Source organism: Pterocles gutturalis, unplaced genomic scaffold (genome assembly GCF_000699245.1).
Source record: "Pterocles gutturalis isolate BGI_N339 unplaced genomic scaffold, ASM69924v1 scaffold5017, whole genome shotgun sequence".
Lineage (NCBI taxonomy): Eukaryota > Metazoa > Chordata > Aves > Pterocliformes > Pteroclidae > Pterocles > Pterocles gutturalis.
Window position 1 is genome coordinate 6,068 of NW_010110058.1, and position 11,365 is coordinate 17,432.

Consider the following 11,365-nt stretch of genomic DNA (forward strand, 5'->3'; position numbering starts at 1 on the left):
TCTTGTCCATTAATTGCCATTTCACACACCAGGTCTAGCTCTCTGTCTCTCTTCACCTCCAGTAGTGCAAAACACAGTTTTCCGGGGCTGATTTGGAGCTCTGCATGTCCCAATTGGCCTGCTGAAAGATCAAACAGGACAGGAGTCTTGCTTTCAGGGCTGCAGCCTTTAACTCAGCTGGGTGCCTGATTACATAGCTTCTGTTAGAAAGCTTGGAGAAATTTTCATCTTTGAGACTTGCACTTTGCTCTCAGTTTTTTTTTTCTGGAAGTCCTCAAGATGCTCAAAATTTCTTGGAGAAATCTGACACAGATCACAAACGTCCTTTCTTTAGGTAACCAGCCTAAAAATCTCTTAAGTGTATGATTATGGATTATGTATGGATTAAAACAAACATGCTAGAAACCTTTTAACTTCTTACTTGGAAAGAACAGAAGGAAGTTGCAGTTTTGCTGCATAGTTGTCTCTTTAAATGTTGTCTGTATGTGTGTAGTTAAGCCTTTATATTTTAAAACTACTTTACTGCCTCTTTTTTTTTTTGTCTGTAATTTCACTTCCCAGACAAAAAGTATGATGTAATTGTGATTGATCCACCGTGGGAGAACAAGTCCGTTAAAAGGAGTAACAGGTAAATGTTATTGTAAAATTGAATAAACTTTGTCGTCTTAGTTTACAAAGGGTAAGTAACATTTTAATATGTTGATGGAACCCAAGACCAATATAACTATGAGACTGAAGCTTAAACTAGAAGATATTTCAGCACAATGCCTGCCTTCAAGTCTATGAAATGTCTCAAGGGTTTTACTGAAATGTCTTGGAAGCTTTGCATACAAAATATTTGCAAGAGTAGGTCTTAACTTACTTAATGGTAAGAGAATGTTAGTCTTTGAGACTTATAAGAAACCCTGGAGTCGACTGGCCCCAGTAAGGCCCAGATCACGCACGTATTCATTTGAAATTAATAGGGTTATTTAGGGGGCATAAAGCTAGATAAATATTGAAGTATTTCCAGGACTGAGGTCCAATTTAGAAGTTTTAGTTTTTTGTTGGTTTTTTTTGTTTGTTTGTTTGTTTGTTTTTTTAATTAGAGCTGTAGCTTGAGCTTCAGTCTGATGGGTAGAACTGAGAAAGTGATAATGCAGCAGTAAAATCCTCAAGTGCAATAGGAACTTTCTGAGTACTGCAGTTCATGAAGTCATTAACTTAAAACTTCATGGGCTTCCTTCTCCACTGAGTAACATCAAGCTTATGCCAGTGGAACTCTCTTGATTGCCATAGAATTGTATATGGTGAAAGAAGTGCACAAAGGAAATATGGTCTTACAATTTCCTAGAATAATATCTACAGTAGCTGTTGAAGCTTGTTATGAAGACATAATTTGAAGATGCAGGGACTGATTAGTAGCTTTTACTTTGAAAGCCCTACAGAAACCTCTAGAAGCCCAGAGTTCAACTCATTCAAGTGTATTTCTTAACTATGTAAGTTACTAAAAGGAAAATTGGAGTTATTCATAAGCATGAATTAGCCAGCAAGGCCCTCTCTCCCTTACAAAATAAAGGCAAAAGATGGAAGAGCTTTCACTGCTATTATTTACCTTGTTGACAGCTAATCTTTGTTAAGCATTTCACTTCTGGGTTGTGAGTCTTGTTTTCGCTGGGCAGTCTAGTTGAGGAGGTATTTTGGATTTTATACATGACCTGTTTCTCACTGTTCTTCTCACTGTTGCATTGTAAAGGAATCCCAGGTACCCAGACAGTAGCTGTTGATTCCAGTAGTCAATGTGCCAGTGTTTTTGGTGCTGCAACATGTAGGTTCCACAAATTGTAACTCACTAATAGTGTAAAATAGCATAATAGAAAAATGGTAGAACAGGACAGAATCTGGAAAGCATACTGTATTCACTGATGTAGCACACAGTTATCTCAAAAATGTGCAGAACTGTTCTGAGTAACCTAGACAACTTTTACCATGCATAGTAAATTAAAAATAATTACTAACTTCTGCAAATAATTTGAGAAGTGATTACTCTTTTATGACCTTTTAACTTGACAGTCAAATTAGTGTTGCCCTTGCACTTGCGACTCACTTGTCATTTTCATTCAGAAGAGAGATTGCTTACTGTGAGAAGAGAATAATGTTACATTGATTAAAGGTTTCTTCAGAATCAAAACTCATAATACTTTATTTGGGGGAATAGTGGAAATATGTAGTTGAAGGTTCTGCTCAGTAAAACTTAGGTACATACGCTAATGATTTTATATCAGAATCCATCAGATTTGGCCACTGGGTGTCAGTCTTGATCCATTTTTATGACTTAGGTTGTCAGGAGATAGTACTTGAAATGTCTTGGCTGTGTAATTTCTTTGTCCATTTTTGTTGCTTTGCAGTTTTTATGTTTGTTGTATGCTAACTTGCTTTCTCACTGTATTGGCATATAGGTACAGCTACTTATCTTCGTGGCAAATCAGACAAATTCCTGTACCAGTACTAGCTGCTCCAAATTGTCTTGTAGTCACGTGGGTGACTAACAGACAGAAGCACTTACATTTTGTGAAGGATGAACTTTATCCTCATTGGTCTGTGAAAACACTTGCTGAGTGGCACTGGGTAAAAGTAAGTTCTCAGTTGTTTTGTTGCTTTCTTGGAAACAGAGAGGACTTGCACTATGGCTATATTCTTATAATTTGTCTATTTGTTACCATGTGTTGTTCTATTTGAAGGGTATGGTATCATCAGTATCTTCCTTTTTATCAAAGAAAATATCTTGAAAAAATACATAGTGGAAGATTTTAATATCCAATTTAACTCTTTTTTATCAGATTACTAGAGCTGGAGAATTTGTATTGCCTTTGGATTCTTTACATAAAAAGCCCTATGAAGTTCTTGTATTGGGGAGAGTTCAAGGAGACAAAAAGGAAGCCTTAAGGTATGCCAGCCTATTTATGGTACATGTCTTTTTTTGAGGCTGCTAGGATTCTCTTTGTATGTATCACTTGCTCGTTGTACAATATAGTATCCCAAAATCTTCTCTTGATGTCATCTTTTGGCTGATTTTGGACCTAAAAATAACCCTATTAGCTTTGGGATGAGGGAGTGCTTTAATGGGATTAAAGTATGGAAACCTTTGTTCCTTATATCTGTCTCTGTTGGGAAACTGGTTTAGATAAAAGCCTTGTGGACAGAGCTTACTTTGCTGACAGGTTCTCTTGGACTGTGAATTCTTTGCACAGGCTGACACCATTTTGGGGATGCTGGTGTTTTTCTACACATGAAAACATACAGGACTACATTTTTTTATTCTCAATGACTTTGTATAGCTACTGTTAACCATGTTTTGTCTAAAGCTTCTGTAATTTCATAAACTGTCCTTCTATATATTATGACTGAGCAACATTTAACTTCCTTTAGACTTATCTGAAGTTTGACTCTGAATGAACATTCTGTGTGTTACCTCGTGTCTGAAGCAGCTCTCTGAGAGCTGCAGCATCGCATTTGGTGGTATTCATTCTCACACTTCTTTTCTTGTTCTCATTTATACAACAGAAAATCTGAAGATGTACTCCCGCTTCCAGAACATAAGTTAATTGTTAGCGTACCCTGCAGTCTGCATTCACATAAACCCCCTCTTACTGGTACGTTTTTGTTGATGTGTGATGTTTCTGTAGGGTATTGGACTTGGATGTCTGAAATGATGTACCTAGAATGAGTTACATATATGAAATACCTTAATTTCCCATATGCCAAGCAATTTTGCTCAGCAGGACTTGTGGTTCCTCAACATTTCTAAAAATGTTGTTAGGCACCTATGTCTTGGTCTCCAAAAATGAGTATGAAAGGTGGAACTTCATGCATTATTGTGTAAATATTTTGGGAAGATGTGTAAAAAAATCCCTGAACAAACAAAACAATCAAGCAAACCAAACAAAAAAACACACAAAGAAGTTGCATTTTAAAAATTTGTTTTTGAAATGCTGCGGGAACAGTTTACAGATACTGCATGTATGAAGTTGCGCCAAATGACCTAAAGTGCATTTAGGGCAGAGGAACTTTGGGAATATATAAATTGGATATCTTTTGCTTAGTTAATAAAGGCAGAAACCTCTTTCTTTATTATGTCATCCTGAAAGGAATGTTTTTATTTCTGCCTGAGTTGCTTATACACCTGCAGTACAGTTGTGCCTTTAAATCCAAAAACTTAGTTATTTTAAAGCTGTTAACAATAGGCAATAAATAAGGCATGCCCTGCTTATTTCTGAGGAGCTGTATTTAATTTATTGAAATTGATGCACTGACTCGAGCCAGCCAGTTATTGTGGGTATAAATTCAACTTTTCAGAGTTTAGTCCAAAGGATTTGAAGATTTCTGTGTGATATGTTACCTTTTGCACATTGTTCTGGAGCACTCTGACTAATTTCATCAATAGAAAGTTGTACTTCTTTCATCATTATAGCACCTGAGTGCCTTACAGTGTTATGGTAAGAAACATATTTAATACCTCTCACAAAAATGGTTTCATTCTCACCCAAGGAAAACTCATGGTGAATCTGCAAATATTCCAGGTGCACATGGCACTATGGAATCACATCAGAAAAGGCAGGTAGAAGAAATGCATAGTGCTGTTGGAGACGAGAGGCATCACAGTTTGCTTCACTTACATGCTTTCCTTTTTCTGTTCCCAAGGAACAGAGCAACTTCAGTTAGGAAGCTGATCTGACAGTTGTTATGTGTTCCGGGAGGCTCTATAATTTGTATTTTGGGCTTGTATTTATTAAATTAACATGCATATATATATATATACACATGTTCAAAAACTAGTAGAAGATGTATACTTTGGCTAAAAATAAAAAAAAAAAAGGCAATTCTAGGAGGATCTTTTTGCAGTTCTGAAGCCACATCTTTAAGCATTAGGGCTACAGCAGGAAGTATGTGTGTTGATTTAAGCTAATGAATGGTAGGGTAGTGATTTGTGTGGCAGCCACCTAGGGCCTCTTCAGAAAACCAATACTTGGCAGCACACTCAGACGCAAACAGGGAACTTGTGAGGTATCCAAGGGTGCAAAACAGCAGTTTGTATGTATTTTAGAGAATTCTAGTGCCAGAATGGTCCTCAGAGCAACTCTTTTGCAGGGCAGAATCTAGAAACCATATTGGGGAATCCTTTGTATATGATGATCCTGAATGGGTTTTGAAAGAAATTGTCTGTGCTGATTTATATATTTGAGCCTACTTGAATGCTGCAACTTGATACAATTATGCAGCATTTATGTTTCTATTTGAAAAATTAATTTGCTGTTGAGCAATACCAGTGATTTACAATGTTTTTATAAAAATACATGTGTATCCTACAGTTTTGGCACCTCTGTTCAGAGCGTGGTTATGGAATGAAGAGGTAGACCAAAAGACAAAAGCTAATTGCTGATGCCTCAACTTCGGTCTTATATCCGCTTTCATGATCGGACAGTATTCTCAGGTGACCAGTAGAGAGCAGCTCAGTCACATCTTACAGTGGTTCAGAAGAAATTGAACAGAAGCAGAGATCTTGCAATGGGAGAGAAGGACACTTGATGAGTCACAGACATTCTTTATGCTTTTGTTGAAGTAGTAACAAAGCCAAAAATATTAATATTTATTGTTGCTGTCTGGCACTTTATTTCTTGTTACTACTGTAAATGCTGTATATTTGTACATATGTAGCCACTTAATGACTGATTCTAACAGTTCATCTCTCTGGGGAATGAGAAAGATTTAAATTAAAGTAAGCCATCAAAAAGAGATGTTTGGGTTCCTACAGTGCATTTAACCATGAAATTGGGACTGTAGGGGTTTTTGGTGATGCATGTGCTGTGTTCGATGCTTAGAGCTTTAATACATCATTATAAATGTACTTAAGCTTCTTTATGTAAATGCGTTAAAATGAAATTTTATTACTTCTGGTTTTGATTCAAATAACAGCAGGTTTTCTTCCTAATTTGATTCAATGTTGCTCTTAGACAACATAGAAGGTATTCTGTTACACAAACAATGTGAAGTAGTGTAGAACTTCAAACAATGTTTTTTCCTTTTCCTGTTTTATAGGTTCTTTTTATTATAGACATTTCTCCTCCAGTTTTTAAGTATGTACGTTTATGGCTAGAAAATGATATTGTCATATAAGAGTATGCCTGAAAACATTAGAATTAGTTCTTGGCTATGTTCTAGCTGCTTTGCGTATCTCCAGCAGAAGAGTGCAATGGGAAATCTTGGGAACCTCCTTCTCCTGTAGCAACCCTGGCTTGTTAGGCTGTGTTCTTGGAAGTAAAAAGAAGTAATTCCCTTTAGTTTCCTTGTGCACCTCATGAGCCCTTACTATTAGACTAATTGATAGTTACATCAATGTCTGGGTTTAACTTGAAGCTCTTCAACTTTTACTTGAAGTGTAAAGCCGTCTTTGTGCTGAGTTTCAAATCTTTTTCTCACCCTACCTCTGTTCAGGGATTAGGCAAACTGGGCAATAATGACCTCTACATTGCAAACTGTTTTGAAGGGTTGTTATGAAATGAGTTCAATCGTATGCTTTGTATGGCTCACAAATCAGACGATAAAAGGCCAGCAGAGTAGTTTTCACTTTATGCATCCAATTTGTTCTGCAGAACTTGCTATTTAGGTTAGGAAGTTCAAAAGGTAAGGGGAAACCGTTGCTTTTTTCAAAAATGAATCTTTCTTTTGCTTGTTTAAACATTTTTAGCAGCTTGTATCTTCGATACATGTTTGTGATTAAGAACAAGCAGGTATGGCAGGTATCCTGCCTGACCCCTGGATTGTGATTCAGAAGAAAGCGGGTTTTCTAGGAAGACCCCTGTTGTATCTACCAGCCAGCTTTGTGCTAGATTCGTGTGTCCCTCCCAAGGCATTACATGCCCAAGTGTAGGTGCCTGTGTTGCTGTCGTAGTGTTTATTACACCCACAAGTGATAAAGAGTAATCTGTTTGTTGTCCGTTTAAGCTGTTTGTTGTAAACAGATAGAAGTAAATGTGGTGGTTTTTTTAAAAATTTTTTTCCTATTGTAGAAAAACTTAGTATTTCATCTTTCAGCTGATGTAGATCCTCTAACCTGTTGTCAGAGGAAAGAACTCCAAAGTTTGCTTAAGGGCTGGGAGTCAGATCCATGTGTGCTAAGGTAGCCTTCTGGTGATATAAAAGCCTAACAATGCAGCTATAATTTATAACTTGAATACTGACTTTTCCTATTTTAAGGAAACAAGTATAATGAGATTTTATGCCAACAAAATACAGACATGTTATTGCCCTCTTGATGTGGTAATTTCTGTTGCAGTGCACGTTACTGCCTGATGTGATTATGTAAATATCTACAACGTAGCAATGAAAAATTGTACTGTACTGTGATCTTGAATTATATGTAATCTATCTCTGTTTTTAAAAAAAGCTCTGACTTTAAAAAAGATGCCCTCTCTGACAGCAGGAGAGAGGGAGATTCCTGAGACTTCCTTTATAAATTCTCTAACCAAATTGAATGAAAAATTGGCACAGGCTTCCTTCTCCTGCTGACCTGAACCATTTTTTGGCTACCTCTTTCTTTGAGATTGGTTGAATTTACTAAGTATACTTTTAAAATTTGTTCTTCAGGCATGAAATTTTTTAGTGCTTAGTAAAACTGCTTTTGATTACTTGACTTAGTGCCATGATGATATTTTTAATCTATACATTTTAAAGAACAAATGTCAACATTACTAATGTGCTGTTAATGAAATTTTTTTCACGTAAATAATTGCTTTCTCTACTTAGAAGCCCATATATAAAACATAAAATGCTTCTATTTTGTTTTTATATGTTTAGGGGGGAAAAAGTCATATAAAGCCTGGACTCTGCAGTAAGCTCTGTGTGATCTTATGCACATTAGAGTTGAAAGATGTCCTAAAGATCAGAATCTGCTCACAAAGGGCTTATTGAAAGCTTCGAAGCTTTGCTATCCACAGTTTCTCCCTTCTCTTCTGTGGAAAAAAAGTGCAGACTCCTGTGACATGGGCTTTCTTACATGATCGAGAGAATAGATTTTTGGAAGACCTTTGTTAAAATGTTGTCAGCAAGTTGTGCACAAGAAATCCTTAACTAAATAAAACATGTAAAAACATTGCCACTTATTTTTTTGTAATGTGGTAGGTTTTCAAAAGGTATAAAAGCAGCTACTCATAAATGGTGTCTAATTAGATGAACTCCCATGACACCAAACAGCACTGTTCAGTGCAGCAGATTTTCTGTTGGAATGTACGTTTTCCTCTAAACCTCCCAGACTCTTCTCTGCAAATGTTAGATTTGTTTGAACATTTTATCTTGCCTCTAAAAGAAGCAGGTTTTTAGAATGAGATTCCTAAGCAGTATTTTTTTAGATGAAAAGCTGCCTTGATGGTAACCCATCTGAGACATTCATTTGACATTAGTTAAAGATTGGAGGAAGAAGAATAGATTTATCTGCCATGCCAAAATACAAGACAGTCTGGAAACACCCATTGTAAGATATTTAAGAAAAAGTTTTGAATGGATTGAAGCTGTGGAAGAGGTGAGGTAGGAAATGCATCTGGGGTTGGTTAATGCTCAGTAGGAAGTGAAGTCGATGCTCATTTTACTGCAACAGGAGCAATCTGTGACAAGATCAGCTCGGGTCTCACATAGGGACTCTGTGACTGGTGAACCTGGTGCAAAAAGTCAGGACTTGGATTGCACCAAAAATAAAGCTTTCCCTATCATGCTTTGATGTATGCTTTTTGGGTGTATTTTTGTTTTCTGAAATTATCATATCTGAAGAAATTGAGTCAAGCAACATAATGTTAGATTTATGAGCTATATTTTTAAGCTACAGAAATTTAGAAACCACTGGGAGATCTGAACGAGAGTGACCAAGATATTCTTTGGAAAAGGAAATGGTTTCTTAGTTTTTCTTCTTTCGTCCTCAGTCACAAAAATAAAAACTTAACATGTAATTTTTAGTGTAGATATGTTTTTCAGTCTTTCTGCCTCCTTTGTGTTGGGTACTCCTTAACCATTTGCTTTTCTCATGCATGTTTTGATACATAGTATCCTTGAAGCCATTTTCTGAAAAGTAGTTAGGAATTTGTTTGACCCAACTACAAACGAAATGTCTCTATATGACAAGTATAATGTTTAACAATAAACTGTGTGCAATAATACTTTTCAGGTGAAATGCAAGATCTTTTTCTGTCACTCCAGGAATACCAGTCATAATCGGTGACGCAATTGATGTTAATAACAAGCATCTATTCTTTTGGATTTAAGCAGTAAAAATACCCAACTGTAGAAGAAATGTGAGATATTTAATATAAATATTTCTTCAGTTGCCAAATTGGTATTGGGGAAAAAGAAGTCCCTGCATTTTTATAGTGCTTTTAGTGCTATGTTTATTTAACTGGTATTTTTTATTTTACCTTTTAACAGTTGCCATCAAAAAATGCTTTTGCCCCCTTTCATGCAGAGGAAAAGAGTGTGATCTTAATTAAGGAAAGGTTTTATTTTTTATTTTTAGAAGTCTTGCCCCTGTTTATATGAGCTAAGTGAGTCTTTAGGAGGTCTTTGGTTGATATTAGTGAAAAATTCAGAACTCATCTATGTACAAGCTGGAATAAATCCTCATTCCCTTTCTCTATATGAAAACCAATAAATCAAGGCTATTGAAGGCCTTGACAGTATTGTTCAGAATCTCAAGGGCACTTACTTAAAATGTCTTTCTCACTATAAATAGTCCAGCTGCTTGATGAAACCCCTGAAATTAATTTGCTGTCTTTCCCTTTTTTAATGAAACATTCCGGTTTTCATCCACTAGCAGCACAGGGGAGATTTTGTTTACTCTTGTTATTTGTACCTTTGTCACTCTTCTTATCTTCTTTTTTTTCTCTTGCACAGTGGTTCTGTCAGAGTTTATCAAGCCAGATGTGGAGTGCTTGGAGCTGTTTGCTCGCAACCTACAGCCTGGCTGGACCAGCTGGGGAAACGAGGTTTTGAAGTTTCAGCACATTGATTATTTCACTCTTCTGCAGAATCAAAACTGAGTTGGGTCTTGTAGCTTAGTTCTGAAATTCTGTGCCTTCCCAGCAGACTCTTGGACTTGCCTTTGTTACTGGTGGTGCACACAGATGTAAAACCAATTGCACTTTAGTTAAAATTCTTGAAGTGACAAGATATCTGTTTAATGGTATCTCCATTTGTACAAGCTTGTGCTTTATTTTGGTGATCCTGAGATAGTTAAATACTGATGTTAGAGTGTTTTTTTTCAAACCTCAAGCAAAGATATTTTAAAGTATTCTCACTGCAGCTATCAAATCTGAGCATCATAAGTGCTACAATGTTGCACTTGTATTATTTTTAAAGAGTGGCAATGGTGGAATAGTTCTGAATTACATCCATTTCCTTAAAGACAATTGGTTTTGCAAAACAGTGGATTTTGAACTGAAATAATTATGAAGGCAATGTATCTTCCTACATGTTTGTATCTCTGTACCTCAGAGGAAATAAAAGGAGCAGCGCTTGTGTTAATTGGCAAATAAATTGTTGACTGACCACGTTCTATGTAGAATTACACTTTTAAAGCAGTCAGCAATTCTGCCTTTCTGTATGTGGTGATAATTCTTCGAATTCGTTGTAAATGATCATCTTAAAAATTCTCCATATGAAGCTGTTAGATTTAACTGAAATTTTAACAGATTGTAAGTGTTTTACAAACTCTCATTCTTTATGTTCTTGTAACATTAAAAAGCCATACTGCTGAACTATTTTTTTCAGCTAGCATAAAAATGATCTCTTTCTTTTTAAGAATGGTACACTTTGTGTGTCCTTTGCTGCCTGTATATGTACTTTGAAAAAAGGAGACTTAATGAAGCCTCTGCCACTTACCCATTTGCAGCAGTAGAAGCAGAGCTGCTGGACAAGCTGATTTTCCTGATGGCAGGGTCCTGAGTTGTGACTGTTTATAATGGGGAAAAAAATGCATTGCATACGTTCTTGACATTAATTTCCTTTTTGGTAGTTGTGAACCTTTTGAAATTAAATGTTAGCAGCTTTTTAAAAATAATTTTGTAATAAAAGTTAAAATAAAAACTTGTCAGTGTCTTATTTGCAGACCCAGTTTCTGTACTACCATTTGATTTCATGTTTTCCCTATTGGAGCAGTAGAGTTAACAAAACAAGGGAAATGCTTTTTTCCATTCCCCCCCCACTAACAGTTAAATGTGTACTCACAATAAGTAAATAAAGTAACATGAAGGTAGTTACCAGGCAAGCACTTCTTGCTGTGTGATTTTATTTAGCCTACTTTTTAAACTGTCAGTACATAAGCAATCTTACCTATAGCTATAAGGGT

General features: G+C 36.1%; 1 protein-coding gene across 1 annotated transcript in view; it reads left to right on the plus strand.

The window, feature by feature from the left end:
• METTL4 (methyltransferase like 4) overlaps nt 1-10,058 on the plus strand; it is a 15,668-nt gene extending 5,610 nt beyond the window's left edge. Inside the window, exons 4-8 of the mRNA XM_010073186.1 lie at nt 562-628; nt 2,439-2,613; nt 2,820-2,926; nt 3,544-3,632; nt 9,913-10,058. Of these exons, the coding sequence (XP_010071488.1) occupies nt 562-628; nt 2,439-2,613; nt 2,820-2,926; nt 3,544-3,632; nt 9,913-10,058 (584 nt within the window). The remainder of the gene's footprint in view (nt 1-561; nt 629-2,438; nt 2,614-2,819; nt 2,927-3,543; nt 3,633-9,912) is intronic.
• Nucleotides 10,059-11,365: the final 1,307 nt, after the last annotated feature.